Source organism: Halyomorpha halys, unplaced genomic scaffold, assembly GCF_000696795.3.
Source record: "Halyomorpha halys isolate HHAL.00 unplaced genomic scaffold, Hhal_1.1 Scaffold611.1, whole genome shotgun sequence".
Classification (NCBI taxonomy): domain Eukaryota; kingdom Metazoa; phylum Arthropoda; class Insecta; order Hemiptera; family Pentatomidae; genus Halyomorpha; species Halyomorpha halys.
This window is the reverse complement of record NW_027111663.1, coordinates 509,529-527,354: the sequence shown is the minus strand read 5'-3', so window position 1 is coordinate 527,354 and position 17,826 is coordinate 509,529. Positions and strand designations below refer to the sequence as shown.

Below are 17,826 nucleotides of genomic sequence, written 5' to 3'. Positions count from 1 at the left end.
CTTAATCCTTAGACTTTCATCTATTCTTTATCTTCAATAATCTTTTCACAATCACACTTTCCTGATATATTATGAATTTTGTTTTTATGTATATGAAATTTTGTCCAATCAAATTTCATTTAATGATTTAATCAGAACTTCACTGAATTGAACTCCTAACACTAACAATTAAATAAACTATGGTTAGGTCTCATTCTAATTGCACTTTAAAAAATATAAATAAAACCTTCAATCCTTTCATCATTCAAACCTGTTAATAATATACAGGGTATTTCTTGTTGTGTCACAACTGAAAATTCAGATTAAGAATCTCAAAACAAGTAAATAATTCCCAATAAGGTATGTCTATTATCGCTTTGTTAAGGAGATTTTGATGTCTTAAGATGATCATTGTTATTAAATGTTGAGGTTATAATAAATAAATTAATATGAATAAATGTTATTCAAAGTGATAACCTTATTTATTAAGACAGGCTCAGCATCTTTCTTCCACAAGAGCACTGGCTGGAAGACACTGAATATTTGTTACTGTTTCGCAAATTTTAATTATACTTCTTCTTAAAGAATTAAAGTCCTTGTCTGGATTTGTATAAAGGTTTTGTTTAATGTCATCCCAAACCAAAAAATCCAGAGGTGTCATATCTGGAAAACCAGACTGCAAGACATATCCAGTGCCATTCAGCTCCTGCTATAGAAGTAAAATTTTAATGCTTAAAATAATCACTTAATTAGGCAACTGCTATTACTTGGTAATCAAATAATTAGAGCACATATTAATTTATAATAACCTAAATGCTTTATAACAATGAAAATATTTTGATGCTAATATCTCATAAACAAAGCTTGAACAGACATACAGCCAGGGGGGATTTTTTCTTGTTTTGACGTCCTTAAATCATATTTTTTAGTCAGGACACTTAGCCATAAGACACCCTGTATAATGAACAATATGTTCATTACTACACTTTATTTTTCTGTTGGTTTATTAGATTAAAACATTCTTAACTAAACAGACTGTTAACTTTAAACAATCCTTCACCTTTCAACTAAAATAAAGGCAAGTCTACAACCAAATTCGCTTATTATGATAACCAAGAATCTGAATCACAGCATAATTAAATTTTAATAGGTCTAAGAAAATTTGCCTTTTTCCAAATTGTTTTCTCCCCTCTAATTATTATTTCTATAATGATACAACTATATTCATGAATACTTTATCTGTTATTTCTCAAGTGATATAATTAATTATAGCATGATTAGCTCAATGAGGAATGGAATAAATTGCTAAAGTACTTTAATAACATATATATTTTTTACCAATTATAATACAAATTGTAAACTGGCATTGATAGAGATTTGATTAAAATGAGTAAAATATATTTTTTTACAGATATTTTTCCAAAAGTACGTATACATTATGTATAAAACAATTTATTAAAAGGGATAGTTTCAGCAATATATTTTTTATAAAATTATTCTAATAAATATAATTTACATGTATTATTACAAATGTAGATATAAAACTGTAAGTGTTAAAGATGATTTCAGTATAGCAATATAATAAACTACTACAATGACAATAAAATATATTATTTATGCTATACTTAATATGTAAAAAAGAGCTGATATGTTCTGTTAAGGCTGGTTTACGTTAATTAAACCACATCATGTAATTTAGCGATGTAACTAAGTTTTGTATTACTGTGGAAGTATTCTGATACAATACTCTGGTGTTGTAACAGTCTGAATGCGTGAACGGTTACACTACTGTCTAACATAGTTTAGTATAAGAGTAAACCAACCTTTTTAAACTAGAGATAGATTTAAAGGTAGTAAATATTAGCTCTTCATAATAATATCAATTAAAATTGTTTATAATAAAATATGAAATTGCACATTTCTTGGCTAATTATAAACATGTAATAAAAGTTCATATATATTACAATAAATTATATAAATATATAATACAAATTGAAAGATACAATTTTTAAAAACCTAACAAGACAACATTACATTCATATAAAATTACATTTGGGGAATATAAATAACATTAAAATCTTAAATTCAGATGAATACATACAAAGTTCTAAAAGTTAATGAAGTATCTTTGGTTAATGGAAGCATTTTTAAAATTTGATACTCGTTTTGTAACAGTCTTTTTATTACACACAGTCTGGACGCTGGTAGGTGATCTTTAATTATTAGGTAGAGTAGGCAGCCTTTATACAATACTATAATAAAGTTTAGTAATAAGATCCGACGTAAGTAATACTGATATTGTGCGATGTGTTGACTGGAAGACTTTTCCCTCTCCAATACCACCAATTAAACCACACTTGAAAAAAAAATTTAAATAAATTAGAAAAGTCATTCTTTAAAGATGTTATCTAGATAAACCTGAGTAAATAACGGGAGGTCTTGTCGTTGTTAATCAAGATAAAACTAATTGATAGTAAAAAAAATACTTACAGATATGTTTTGGTCTGAGTAGAATTGAAACCCTGTGGCATGAACTCAGGCATTCAACAGATGGCTCCAATGAAATTAGACGTGAACCGCTTCCTTGTATTAAGAAAACAGTCGTTCCTTCAGTCCAAGGCTTGAAAATAAATAAATAGAAATGTAATCATGGGTGGTTAGAAACAGTTTTCCATACAAAATTTAAATGAGTATTGGTAAACATTTATTAATATTTCAATAATCATGATCAGTAGTTAGTTTAAAAGTGACGATTTTGTTCAACCATACAAGAGCGTAAGTTCATAAATCTTCATACCATTGACCGTCTTTAGTGATAGAAAACTTATACTTGGTTTAATGCTAATTTCACATCTTAGATCTGTATGTAGGAATGTTGTATAAATTTTAGATTTTACTTTGTGAACTTTCACATGGCCAGTAAAATATAGTATAAGATATATAAGAAAAATAAAACTTACCAGTTCATACGGAGGAGCATTAGCTTCATCAATGAGCAGCCACTTCTCTATAGTCGCTCCTGAAACGTAAAACGGTACTTGTCTTGGAGTTCCAAATGTCTGCCTTGCTTCTCTCACAGGTTCCAATCTATTAAGCTTCCTAGATAAATAATATTTATATATATACCAAATTTATATTCATATGTGAATATCATAAAAACTACTACCCCTAAGAAGATAAGGTGTTATAAACTACTTTATATTAAGTTAAATTTCCTTTATTTTGAGTGTTGACAGACATGTGCGTCTTATGGATCTAGAGATATATTTTCTCAAAAATCCAACATTTTATACGAACAACTAGAAATTAACATTTTGTGAGTTTATTTTGTCGAATATCATAAAAACTACTACTCCTACAAAGATAAACATATTAACTATTTTGTAGTAAATTTAACAAGCTTTAATTTGAGCACAAGCACACATTGGTACGTCCAATGGTTTCTGAAATAAAGTTTTTCTTAAATCAAATTTATTGTCCGGACAACTATAAATCAATTTATTTTAGCAAATATCATGAAAACTACTATTCCTATGAAGATAAAGGTCATAAACTTCTTAATAGTCCATTAAACTAGCTTTAATTTGAGTGCTAATAAACATCTGTACGTCACATAGTTCCTGAGATATAGAATTCTCAAAATAAATTAACTAACTACTTACTAATCTTTCAGTATCTCTCGAGAAATATTGGACGTAAATAGCTCTTTTAGGGCTAATATTTCAGCAAATTTACTCTTTTTTGGATAATGTTCTCTTAGATTTTCTAGTGTTGTTGGTAGTTTTTAAGATATAGAGCTCCGAATAAAAAATCAATGTTTTTTTGAGGTTTTGAAACAGCCGCCATTGTTAATTCCCCCTACCTATATTTGGCAGACTCCATCAGTTTTGACTAGTAATTATACATAATTTTTATCGAAGTAATCAAAAATTGGGGTGAAATAACTGCCTTTTTTCCTTCCCAGCTCTTGTACTAATATCCTCAAGTTTCAACAGCAACATTTCAATAATTCATTAAGAAAAATAAGAGAGACTTAGAAATGACAAAATGATTTGCAAAAGCTCATTTAAAAATGCTAAAAAGTATGAAGAGAAATTTTGAAAATGTTTACCTATAGTATTTAATCTTGAGAAATTAAAGTAAAATTAATAATATTAAAACATGCAATTTTTTGAACTTCAGTATTTATTGTATTATTTGCTGTTTGAAACCGGATGATGCCTAATATTTCAAGCAATTACCAGTACCTTAAGGATAAAAACATTTTCTAATCCCCTTTTGCATAATACAGTATGATAAGGCAAATCATCACTGATGAATGACCTATGATATGTTTAATATTATTAGCTTTAAAAGTTTTTTTTATCAGTAATTAAAGTACTTCATTTAATAGTGCTTGCGGCAAACTATATTACGAATAAAATGAATTTACACAATAAATACTATCTTTAGATAAGAACTAAAAATTACCAATTAATTAATCATAAACATACCATGTTACATGGGAATTCTTCTGCAAGGATGGGTTACTAGATAGAGGGTTTTTGAGGAATAAATTTTCTGGGGTTGAGTGCCCAGGGAGAATATTTTCAGTTTTTCCAGCATCTTTGTCAAAGATTTCTTTATGACTGGAATACATATCAACTAAATCTTGAAAGTCAACTTCCTTCAAATTTTCTTCCTGAAAATATTATTTGTTTTGAAAAATGAAATTGTTAAATAATAACATAATTAAAAGCAAGTAGTAGCCCAGTACTTATGTCAAAGTCACAAATATTGATTTAAATATTTATTTAGATCGGAATCATAATGAATAATTAAGTTAGAAAGATTATTTAACTGTTTAATGTTTCATTTTATTTTTCATTTATGATCTAACTCTCTTGGTTCATTTGCAGTCTTTTTTATTCTTTAGTAGATTATAGTACACTTTAAGATTTTAACAATGAATTTCCATTCAGTCATATTTAATTGGCTGAATATCTTGATGATAGGGCTTAGCACAGTATTGTATAGTTTTCCTAAAGCTATATAATAAATAGTTTTATGTTCTATTGTAAATGCTCAAATGAATTTTGACAAATAGGGATATAAATGAATCTACATGATACTGAAGATGGGTTAGAACCTGAAATAATGGCAATGTAAGACAACTGTTATGAATAAAGCAATATACAGGACAAAAATCAATTTAACACTTAGGAAATGAATAGTTTATAATATTTTTTAATTTCTGGTGCTTGTAATCCACTTGTCACAATCTGATTTTATTTTTACTGGTTTGGCATGGTTTCTCTTCCTCAATTTATTTCAAATTATAACTTTAACTTGTTCATACAATCTATTCATGACAACACTATTGTACTATTATGATTTTTTTTTATGTTTAGTAATACCCCTTGACAGTGAACTGTTGCAATTCATAACTTCATATGTTTCCTATTAGTGATTTGACTAGGGTGATAGTTGTTTGTTGTGATTAATCATCAGTTTTTATCATTCATTCACTAAGTTGTACTGTTAGCTATGTTAGGCTCACTATCAACATGTAAACAAGCCCTGTCATAGTTTCTAAATGTTGTGATATTACTTGCACGGCATATATCTATCACAAGAAAATAAGTCTCAACATATTTTAGTATGGTATCTGCAAGTACTAATCTTTTTCAAATCAAATGAACTCCTTGGTTTTTTTTTTTTTTTTTTTTTTTTGTGTAATACTACATATTGGACAAGAATCCAGAACAAGGACTTAGTTTTAGTTGTTTATATAACTTCTCAATTATTGTATAAATCATAATATTTTCAATACTTAACAATAATAATTAAATAATTATTTGAGACAACATCAAAAAGGGCTATAACTTACAAAATCTGAACTAAATTATAAACTTACCCTGAGGATAATAGGAATACCAGAGTGATAATCTTCATTGCTCAAATTGGCCACTGTTAAGTTCAAAACACTTTTAACATTCTCACAAGGCCAACAATCAATGTCAGAAACTTGGAAATACGGATTTCCAATTAGACATGCTTCGTCATAGAGTTCTATAAATAACACGATAATAATAATTATAAGAACGATTAGTGAATACTTAAAAAAAATAATTCACATAATTACGTGTTAGAGAAGGAAAAGTTTTGATTACGGGAAGCATTATTTTTCGAAGTAGCTTCATCCCTGGATAGACAAGAGCTTGAAAATTCCTTTCTATGTATCCATGAATGATCTTTCTCGGATTAGAAAAAAAGCATAGCACGGCTATTAGGGCAATTATAATTGAGAAAACAATAATGAACCTCTTTCTGCCATAATATTTCTGAGATTTTTTGAAACTGGTCTCGTTCTCGAGAAACTTGAAGGATTCATCTATAATTCTATCTATGTCTGTATCACTTAGGTTTAAATCTTTCCCTATACTTCTCAATTTTTTTGTCTCTTCCATGTAGTAATCATACATTGGCTAAGTTTGATATAGTAACAGAAGGAAGACACAGTTGAAATAAAATATTTAATATATGAATAATTTAACACTTTAATTAATTGATACAAAGTTTAATACTGTTTTATAATAAATATTTTAACTACTTAAACTAAATTACCCTAAATACCTAACCTAGCAGAAAGTGACTCCACCTACATCAACCTATCCCTACTTAACCTTACCCTCAACATTCTATTTACTTTCTCTTTGTGACCAACAGTGTATAAATAAAAACGTTTTAATAAACTTCAGTATTACTAAACAATTTTTTTGTTTATTTATAAAGGTTTAAAATTATTTATTACATCAAAAAAGGAAATTAAACATACCTATAAAAATTATAAAAAAAGAATTGGAATTAAAAATCTATGTAAGTTTAATAAATAGCAATTAGAAAGTATAGATATAAATTACTCCATTCGTAAATATAAAATGTTGAAAATTATTATACAACGATTTATTACTTAAATTAATTATTTATTATATCATAAAATAACGAATAATAAAATAAGAGGTGTACAAAGTTCAATATATATTTTTTTTTTCACGCGAAGTTCAATACAAAAATTTATTCGCTGGATATTTGTCGGATAAAGATTCTTTTTTTGGGAGCACAGCACCGCATGCCAAAAAATAAAAAAGAAGCAACTAAATTGGGGGGGCCATCTTTTGGAAAGACAATATTGTTTGTTTTTTAAAACTTTGAAAGAGTGACTCTAAAATACTTAATATTTGTCCTCTACTTCATAAACAAAATCGGGCGCTATTTTGAAACAATTGATAGATTTCGTTGATTATCCTGGGGTGACCTATAACTTTGCTACCAAACTAAAAACAAAAAATCGGCTTGGTAGTCTTGGAGAAAAGCTGCTGTAGATGGACGGATATTTTTTTATGTTCTACGTCTTGTGAAACGTAAAACCTAAAAAAAAAATATTTGGGGGTTAAATTAATTTTTTTTTCTTGGCTGATTGCCAGGCGTCCTTAATTAAAAATTATATAAAAAAAAAAATTAAAAATGGGCTTTATCTTGACAATTTCCTATTCTAAATTTAAACTAGATATCTTGTATCTAAAAATATGTAATTTACTGTAAATATGTAATTATCTACAAATTCTGGAATGAATGATTCGAACTTTAAATGTTAATTTATGCAAGTACTATTTAAAAAATGGATTTTTTTTTTTGTTTTTATACCCATTGCTTTGAATGAAACATATTGAAAAAATTGTCGACTCTCTTAGACTAGAAGACTTTATAGTTAGGTATAGATATAATTATTCAGGTAAAATGAGTAGATACGTTTGGAAATCTAAAATGGGCTTAAGTTATTATTTATTTATTTGGATTGTTAAAATTACTTCTGATGAAATATATCTACTAAATTCAAAATGACCGCCTTTCTAGTATCTTTTAGTATTTAATTTCCAAAAACCACCCAAACGATACGATATGACTTTGCATTTTTTGATGATTTCTGTAAATAAACGACTCATTTGTTATAAAAAAAAATAGGAGGGTGGCATAACCCTACCTCCTTCAAAGCAAAAGTGAAGCCAAAACCACGAAAGGAATGTTTACGTTGAGATTAAACATAGTATGTTAAATTGTTTCGAGTAATATTTGGTGTTGCCTTGTTTTTTAAAGAATTGTGTTAATTTATAAAACTATAGTGTAGTTCCTCAACCTTTTTGTACCTGTGGACTACATTTATAGGTTATCTGCTAGGTAGCCGGCAACAATTTAATTTTTGTATTAAATTAGTTTTAATAAAAAAAAAAAAAAATAATAATAATAAAAACGGCCCTTAAGTAACAGCTTAAATATTGCCATAGATACTTACATTTATCACCCTAGATTTGGTTTTGCTACTGTACAATAGTAAATGTTATTGTAACATTAACTGGCATACAGTTTACATATAGGTTGTGTCTTTAAAGTATCTCGTGTAAACGGTCTTTAATGTGACAGTAGCTGAACTTCGGTAATTAATACTGTGTATTATTACGATATAGCTAGTATAGGGAGTACTGTCACGATAGTTACTGTTTTTATGATAGTAGCTTCTCTGGCGCAATGTGTAATTTCAGCATACACGCTATAACCTTGTACGTTAGTACTGTCAACATGTTATCAATTGATTTATAGTTCAACCGTTGCATTGGTTGCGACACTTGTAAAATGCCACCATGTAAACTGTTTTTTACGTGATAGTTGCTTCGCTGCATCTACGTGTACTATTAAATATCACGTCATACCTAGTTCGACAATACTGTCATGACTGCAAAAATCAAACAGTTTACACCAAATTAATGGACATGGGTAAATTAGCTCTGAAACTTTTTTTTATTTGTATCAAAAAGTATGCATTAAACTGAAGTTTATATTAAGATAAATTTTTATTTAGATCTATTCAATAATTCTTATCAAGAATTTTTAAAAAATAATAATTATTTGATAATAACAGTTATTCATTAACATTAAAACTAAGAATTATACAGTAACTGTTATTGTGAAACGTATAGAACATAATTGATAATAGTTGCGTTCTCAATTGGTATAGGCAATATATATATTTATATATGTGTGTGTGACGTCAGACGAGGAGTGGTTCGAGGGCTCCTGGTATAGTATTATATTGTAGAATTTATTTGTGAATACTTAGTGATTTAATCACGTATAGTATTAGTATGGTATATAATATGGTATATAATATGGTAATAGTAACCCATATGGTGTTACACTTATCAACCAATTACTTGGTAGTTAATATTTCGATATGGGAAGTTGGAGGCTTACTATTTTAGGGTACTTTTTGCTAATCAAGATTAGAATCTCGGTGGTGGTTTCATTTTTTGCCAAATGGTCAGCCCGTTCGTTGCTTACAATCACATGCTTCTTAATCCTCTGAAGAGCGTGAAAAGAAGATGGTCATGGGACCTTCTAATGTCGAAATTTTACTGGAGTAACCAATGGGTAGTTTCTTCACATTTATTTCAAGTCAATACATCTTATCATATTTACTTGTATTTTTAGCTTAAGAGCAGTTAGAAATTTCATGCAATAAAGAGAATGTTGTATCTCCGTGCTTTCAAGCCCTTAAAATTATTATTTATTTTTTATTGAAAACTGTTTAATAATTATTTAATTGTAAACGTCTACGTGGATAAGTAAGGAGACCTATCGTGGTGGATAGGAAGGACCAATAGTCCGCTATGAGTAACCGAGAACGAACAGGAATATTGCATTAGGTCTGGGGCAGAGGCCATGAAAAATTCACAGGACAACCGGATCGATTCAGTTTCGCCGGCTGTCTTCGCCACTGTTTCCAATTTTCAGAATATTTTTTAAAAATTATTCACGTTTCAAGTAATTAAGTTCACATTCTCATCGGATAGAGAGAGTTTGGGGAAGAAAAACACTCTATTTAGATATGCACTGAACACATCGGATTGGTGCATTATACTAGAAATTATATAACAATAAATAAAAATATGAATTAGGTTATAAAATATTTATTTATGTGAAAAAATATAAACACATATATACCGATTTACATACCTGCCAACACGGGCAGGATACGGGGTCCTCCAAATGGGAGGATTTGCGTTATAAACAGAAATAAACTGCATATAATTTAAAATCTTTAATTTATTTAATTATAGAAAAATAATAAAAAAAAATTGTAGGAAGATGGTCCGGGTGGTGGTCAAGAAGGCCACAAAATAGTAGAAAAAATATTTTTAAGTAACCGACGTTCCGTCCCGCTTATAAGGGCTTCATCAGATCTAAACGGGAAAAGGTGCAAATATTGTAAGATATGACAAGATATGATAAGACGATAAGAATATGCACATGAAGTTGTATATAAAAAATGTTATATAAAAAAAAAGGAAACGTAGTGAACTAAAAAAAATTTTTTTTCTTATTTAATACATTTTCAACTATTTTGTACCTTTTTTGACCGCAACCCAGACCATCTTCCTATTGTCATCACATGCGGTCTACAAATAATCTTCAAACAAACAAAATTATACATTTTAAAATGCTTAAATCATGATTTACTTCTTCGATCTATTTTCTTGAGTTGTACTAGTTTAAGTTAAATTATTGTTTATAATAATAGTTTAATACATATCGACATATGTATTAAACTGCTCCATTTTTTTGAAAAATATGATATATAAAAAATTGATATTAAATAAAGGAAAATGTAGTGAACGCTGGTATTCCTCAAGGTAGTATCTTAGGTCCCATTCTTTATACGGTTTATACAGCTGACAACCCAACCCACCCTAACACAGTCCTAACAACATACGCTGATAACATATGTATACTGTCTGTAAACAACTATCTTACTAATGCAGCACAAACACTACAGACACACATAACATCCATTGAAGAATGGTGTCAAAACTGGAGAATCCAAATAAATCCTGACAAATCCCATCAGATCACCTTTACTCTCCGCCGTAAACCTTTACCCTCCTGTCCTACAGTATCCTTTCTAAATACTCCACTAACACCTGTTGAACAGATTCGATACTTAGGACTCCAGCTTGACAAGAGACTTACTTGGAATCCACATACAAGACTGAAACGACAAGAAACTGCTCGTAAATTCCGAGATTAGTATACACCTAGATAATCAGACCAATTTGGACGTACAGAATTGAGTTTTGGGGCTCTACCAAACTATCAAATTCCTCCCGCATCCAATCCTTACAATCCAAAATCCTTGATGCTCCTTATTACGTTACAAATAAACTCATCCACAAAGACCTTAACATCCCATTCGTTGCAGATTTGACCCAAAACAGATACGCGTCTTTTCATTCCAAACTCCTTACCTATTAATTCTTAATCTCTCATCCTTAACAATTTCTGATAATCCTCCGTAGCGTCTGAAAAGAAAATGGCCACGGGACCTTCTAATTTAAATTAATGCTTGAAGTACCACCAATGGGTGGTTCCTTGCAGAGATTTTCAAGTGTATATGAAACATACAACATATTTACTTATTGTATTTATTATTTGTACAGTTTTAAATCACATTAAATAAATAAATAAAATAATAATTTTATTACTGTTGCTGTGAGTCAATCCTGTGGGTTCGATCCAGCCTCTGTAAAGTGGGTTCGTAGCGGTTAAGGAAAAAGTCGTGGGTTTGGCAATCAGTTATCATTTTTTTTATTTTTTGTGGTAATTCTCGCGACAGTAAATTATTATTTTTTATTAAATTTATCCATATTTAAAAAAAATCTATTTATTAATAAGGAAATAGAGTTACTCAGGGAATAAGGAGCAATGCAACTAACTCTCAGGATCTGGGTTCGAATCCAGCTTTGGCAAATAATTATTAAATATAATTACTGTTGCTGTAAGTCAATCCTGTGGGCTCGGGAGTCCTCCGGGGTGGACCCTATCTCTGTAAAGTAGTTTCCCTTAATTGGGGGAATGTCTGGCAGTTCATTGTGATTATGAACAAATCACCTCCTTGTATGGCAGTTGTTCAAAAAAAGTACTTAAAGTACTGAACCCGTAACTCTTGATGGTTTGTAAATGATCGAATTAAAAAAAAAAATATGAATTAATGTATACCAATTTCCAAAAGGTGATTTTCTCACTTAAGGATATGCCATTAAAAAAATAGCTCCTACCAAAAATATTTAATTCTGAGTTTTAAAATAAAACTTCTTGGATATGGTGATGTGATAGTATTAGATGAAAATGGTGGTGAAGGCAGCCGTAATAAAGAACATCTTTATTTATTTAAAAAAAACTGGGGAAAACTTATACTTGTGATATGCCAAAAATAACGTCTGGAAATAACCTGTACAAGACACACGTTACTGAAATAACCCATTTACGAGTGATGTTATCGGGAGAGCAGTGGAGACGAATGGGTTCCCAGAATCACTGGTAATAGTTTTCCATCACTTAGACTCACCAGTTTGATAGCAGTGAATCATTGCTAATTCCTCTATCATTCTTTCCAAGAGCTACAGTCGTTCCTAGTGAGTGTGGCCATAAGGGTCGCGTTGAGTGATTCTGAATGAGGCGATTGTGCTTGTAGGCTGTCATAACGGCAATTTTTTCCCCGTCTCCTTACACTAATATTTATTGCTTTAATTTTAAATAAAATTAATAATAAACAAAAATGCTTTTTTATATCAGGATTACTTTTCTGCTTATTTATTGCTTGGATACAGTAGTTAATTGGTTTATTTAATTGAATTGAAAAAGCTTATCTGGGGCTTTATTAAAAAAAAAAAAAAAAAAAAAAAAAAAATGGACTTTTTCTTTTTTTAAGTACCCATATAAACCAAAATTTGTATGGTCATTTGATATTTGCAATTGCAATGCACATGAGAAAAAAATTGCTCAAATATATACATATATATTTTTTTTTTCGTTACGATCAATATTTTTGCTTTTGGTAAGTTATAACGGTGCTAGCTCCAGTTTCTTATTTTATTTTTTATCCAGTATCCAATACTTATTCTTAGTTCGTTAATTTTTTTTATCAATATCGTTAGAGCATTTCTAATATAATAACTATTCGATGGGGTTCACCCTCTATTTACATATCTCAAGAACTTAAATTAAAAAAAAAATTAGGCTATTCTCTGTACAATTTTATTTAATATTAATTTTTTCGACAGTTGTAAACTATCGATAAAATTTGTGTGTTTTGCGTAAATCATTTCTTTTATTTTCAGTATTTGTAGCTCATTATAAATTTTGGTTGTCTTCTTCTGTAGGCAAGTCCCTTTAACAATTTTTCTGAGTATACCAGCGTGATAGATTGCAATTGCTTAAACGTTGATTGCGCTAAATGCATGTTTCAACAGATGATATTGAATGAATGTTGAATTACAACAAATCGAGAAGAATATTCATGTTGTGCTGTAAATGGTGTCTGAAACGTAAGGGGATGGTAGTAGACCTGAAATGAAGCGGAAAAGTTCGTTTGGAAAATAGTTTAATTTCACTCTAGGGATGAATTAATTTAAATTTTGTGTTTTTTTTTTTTCAATTTTTTTTTTATTTTGGTTAACTTTAGTTTTTTTTTTTATGAATGGCTATAACTAAAAAAAAAAAAAGAATTTACGTTAGGTTATTAAATATCAAAGTATAGCAATCTGTACATAACTTTCTTCAAAAAGTCACATCCAAATTTAAAAACATTTTGCAGGCTATTCATTAATTAATTCATCATTAATTCCAAGTCAAATGACCCTATGAAAAAGTCAATTAATCATCAGAATAGCCTGCAAAATATTTTAAATTTGGATTTCAGGTGTAAGTTTATATTTAAGGTATGTTAAATTATTAATAATAATGTCGTTGTTAAAATTGTTACAAATGAGTGTATAATAAGCTGTTAATTGTTAGATTGTCCTTGAGGATGGCCGAATTGGCCGAAACGTTGGACTCTTGATATAATAAAGAGTGTTGAAACTTTACAAGGATACCATTGGATATATTAAAAAAAAAATAAATAAACTTTTTATGTAATTTTATATACGTAACTATAAAAAACTAAACAGAATGTTCATAAAAGCAGAGGTGGATATGATAGTAATAAAAAGCTAACGTAGAATAACATTTTATCTAAATTTAATTAAATAAAAATAATTTTTCACTATCGTATTAAACTGGATATTGAAATATATCCTTTTATCCACAAAATAAAATATGGACTTAATCGAGTATAAATTACTGATTCAGTTAATTATTCGGACTACTAGTTTAAAAATGCAAGGACATTAAATATGCATTTCGTACAAATCCAATCTCTGTTTTTGAATCATATTGTATGAGAGAGTAAAAAGAGATATTTAGTATGAGAGAAAAGTGGTAAAGGGAACTCAATACAAATTGAGATAAAATTATTAATGTTTCGTTTTAAAATTGATAGTATTTAAACATTATCAAATGTGTGAGTTGCTTTATTTTATCTATTAAATTATTTTTTTGTTAAATTGTGTTGATGAATGAATAATTTAGTTAATTAATTTATTTATTGATAAATATTGTTATATCTGAGGATCCCCGGGCCCACTCTATCCCCTACGTGTGAGGTGTAGAGCAGGACCCTTCGAGATCCCACTCACCGCGTCACTGGTAATGAGCCAGTGGAGGCTGAGCAAGTGCGCTAAAGCAGCAATCACTCTACATGAGCAGATCATCTGGCTATTGCCAGAACTACAATTGTCGATTTTATTTTACAAAAGTTCTCTTGGCCGCTCCCGTTTCAACCTTCGAGGTGGATTGTAGGGATGGGTGGAACTGTATAAGAATTGAATCAAAGGATTAGGATGATTAGAAAGGTTTATTTGGAATTTAGAGGATTCGGTGATGAATGAATAAAGCATAATAATATATGCATCAATTCAATATTGTAAAAAAATATATAAATTGTAAATTACATTGAATTTTGAATTAAATAATTGGAAGAGAAATTAATCAGGAATAAAAATGAAATAAAACAGAATTTACTAAATTTCGAAAAAATTAAATTTTCCTATAATGATATACTCAAATTAACCAAAAAATTTTAAGAAAAATATTTAATGTAGTTTATAAAAGTAAAATCAATTAAACGTAATTTCTTAAAATGGAAATAAAACCTCCATTTTTATTTATTTTTTGTTTTCACTCACTTATATTTAAAATATATAGCACTAAAATTTTTGCGTTCGTGAAAAATTTTAAATTCTATTTTTCGACGGAAAAATATGTTTTGAGGTCCCCCGAATCCAAAAAAAAATCAAGCAAAATAGTCTGTATTTCTATTTGTAAAGAACCTAGATTAAAAACAAAAAGTCTTTCAGAACTGAAATTATATATTTAAAGTGGGTATATGTGACAATAACTTTTTTGTTAAACTGGTACTGCCTATTTATAGCATTGATTTGTATTAAACTGGGTGAATCGATGAGAAATTAAGTGATTTGTAGTATTAGATAGATTTTGTTGTTGTAGTTGTTGATTGTTGCTTAAAGGCGTAAAATCCTCTGGTCATCAACGCCTATGGCATGATAAAAGTAAAAAAATAAATAATTTTTAAAAAAATAAAAAATATGAAAAATAAATAAATCAAAGAGGAGTTATAATTTATAAAGAAGGCGATGTGCTTTTAAAAATTCAAATACTAATGTAATTTTAGCTTCCTCATCTGTGAGAGCTTCTGATAAATTTGGGGTCAGTCCTATCCTGTTTATTATTGGCAAATAGTGAGTACATTCTTCAAAAATATATAGATTTATTTCCTATTGAATTAACTGTAACAGAGCTTAAATAGCAAATTAAAAAATCGTCTTGTAAAGTATTTTTAATTTTGTTTAAAAAACTAAGTGTAAAAGAAACAAATTTACATTTGTTATCCCCATCTCGAGAAACCTTAAAGTACGAACTTATATATATTTATATTTGTTCATAATTTTTTTTTTCGATTTTCATTTTTTGAAATTTATAAAAATAGGGATAATTCTGAACTACAGAAAATTTGGATCCCTAAGTAAGTAGTGAACATTGTGGTGCACATGATTTTTTTTTGTTTTTTATAGAAATTTGACTATCAGTAAAAAAACAAAAACAATATTAATATTTTCAAACACTAAATTAACTTTCTAACCAGTTTTTCATGTCTGACTGGGTAAATTAGTAAAAAAAAAAAAAAAGAAATGGGTAATCGAATTTGTTTCGTATTATAATAGCTCTCTATACATTCTTAGGTCTATACAACATTCTGGGATTACATACAGGCCCTACAAAGTGGGTATCTGGTACCATTGGGTTGGGGTAGAGTGTTGACCACATCACCTCTCTGTGTGATCCTTTGTTGAGAATCAGCATCTTCTTATTTATTATTGAATTCAAGACTCTACATGGTATAGGGTTTTTTTTTCTCAATACATTGTATAATTAGATAAATTAAATCAACTACATTTTATAATTTACCTTTGGTTACGAACTATGAATTTCTTACTAATGATAATGGATTTTATTGGTATTTATTCATAGATTTTATTATTAGATATGCATATAAGAAAAAAAAAGGTTCTCTTTACAACTTAGTTATTTGGAAATTTAATAAATATTTAAATATCTGGAAGATGTTTATTTTATTTTTTATATTTATTACCTTTACGAGTAACTTCCAAGAAACCATTTGTTTTATTTATTCTTTTAGATTTCCGCATTCCGAATTCTCCTTGACTACTAAAAGTCACAGCACTACTTTTAGGTGCTCAAATTTTAATCGGCCTTCTTTATGCATATTCGTAAGATTTTTTTTTACAATGGTTAATAATTTAATTCTTGTTTATTACCTATATAATTCGTTATTGCGGTGATCTGTACAAATTTAACCTAATTTTCACTGACATATTTATGAAATCGTTAAGTATCTATTACTAGGAATAATTTCGAGATTTAGAAAACCTATGAGATCTTACAATATCCTTTAAGAACATATTATACATATTAAATTACACAACACTAAAACAACTTTTTCTCCTAGATTTCGATTAGGATGCTAGATATAGGACCTATGGGCGTAGGAATTTAAAGTTTACTGGAAGAACGCCCTAAATATCCTATTTATTTCAAAATTGACCTCGTAAAAAGTAACATATAAACTACTACCACTATGGAGATAAGCGTCAAGAACTCCTTTATATTACATTACACCAGCTTTAATTTGAGTGCTGACAGACATCTTTACGTCTAATATTTCCTGAGATATAGATTTTCATAAATCAAACATTTTTCCGAACATCAATAAATTAATATTTTTTAAATTTATTTAGTCAAATATAAGAAATACCACTCAAAAATGATTTATAATACATTAAATTAGCTTTAATATAAATTCTAACAGACTTCTTTTCGTCTAAGGTTCCTGAGATATAGATTTTCCGAAATAGATTTACAATAAAACTAATAGATAATAATAAATAGATCTGATTTTTAATAAAATTTCACTTTTTAAACAAGTATATCTTGGGAACTATTGAACGTTAATGGTCTATTAGAGTTCATATTTTAAAAAATTTACTATACTTTAAATGATGTTCTATTAGGTTTTCTAGTACTATAGGTAGCTTTAAAGATATAGAGGTTCGAATGAATGTTTTTTTTAACGTTTTGCAACAGCTACCATTTTTTGTTCCTTTAACTGTACTTGGCATGCTAATCAATTTTGACTAGTAATTATTCATAGTTTTCATTTAAGTAATCAAATATTGGAATGAAATAAATGTCTTTTTTCTCCTCTAGGATTAAGCGGTCATGTAGTATATTGTGAACAGTCAGAAATTTTGCAGCACATTTCACATTTTAACCCAC

At 28.6% G+C, this 17,826-nt stretch overlaps 1 protein-coding gene across 1 annotated transcript; it reads right to left on the bottom strand.

Annotated features, from left to right (window-relative positions):
• Positions 1 to 2,016: 2,016 nt before the first annotated feature.
• LOC106684753 (uncharacterized) lies at positions 2,017 to 6,591 on the bottom strand. Its single transcript, XM_014427005.3, has 6 exons — positions 6,104 to 6,591; positions 5,876 to 6,030; positions 4,473 to 4,660; positions 2,940 to 3,078; positions 2,470 to 2,599; positions 2,017 to 2,335 (listed from the first exon to the last, which is right to left on the bottom strand). The coding sequence occupies exons 1-6, from the start codon at positions 6,441 to 6,443 to the stop codon at positions 2,244 to 2,246; spliced, it is 1,044 nt and encodes a 347-aa protein (XP_014282491.1). The 5' UTR covers positions 6,444 to 6,591; the 3' UTR covers positions 2,017 to 2,243.
• Between the last annotated feature and the right edge of the window lie 11,235 nt (positions 6,592 to 17,826).

Excerpts from the sequence above, each read along its gene's own strand:
- LOC106684753 (XM_014427005.3), bottom strand. The coding sequence starts at position 6,443 with ATGTATGATTACTACATGGAAGAGACAAAAAAATTGAGAAGTATAGGG. Across the intron at positions 6,031-6,103 it reads AACTTTTCCTTCTCTAACAC|AACTCTATGACGAAGCATGT; the intron begins GTAATTATGTGA and ends TGTTATTTATAG. Across the intron at positions 4,661-5,875 it reads GTATTCCTATTATCCTCAGG|GAAGAAAATTTGAAGGAAGT; the intron begins GTAAGTTTATAA and ends TAATATTTTCAG.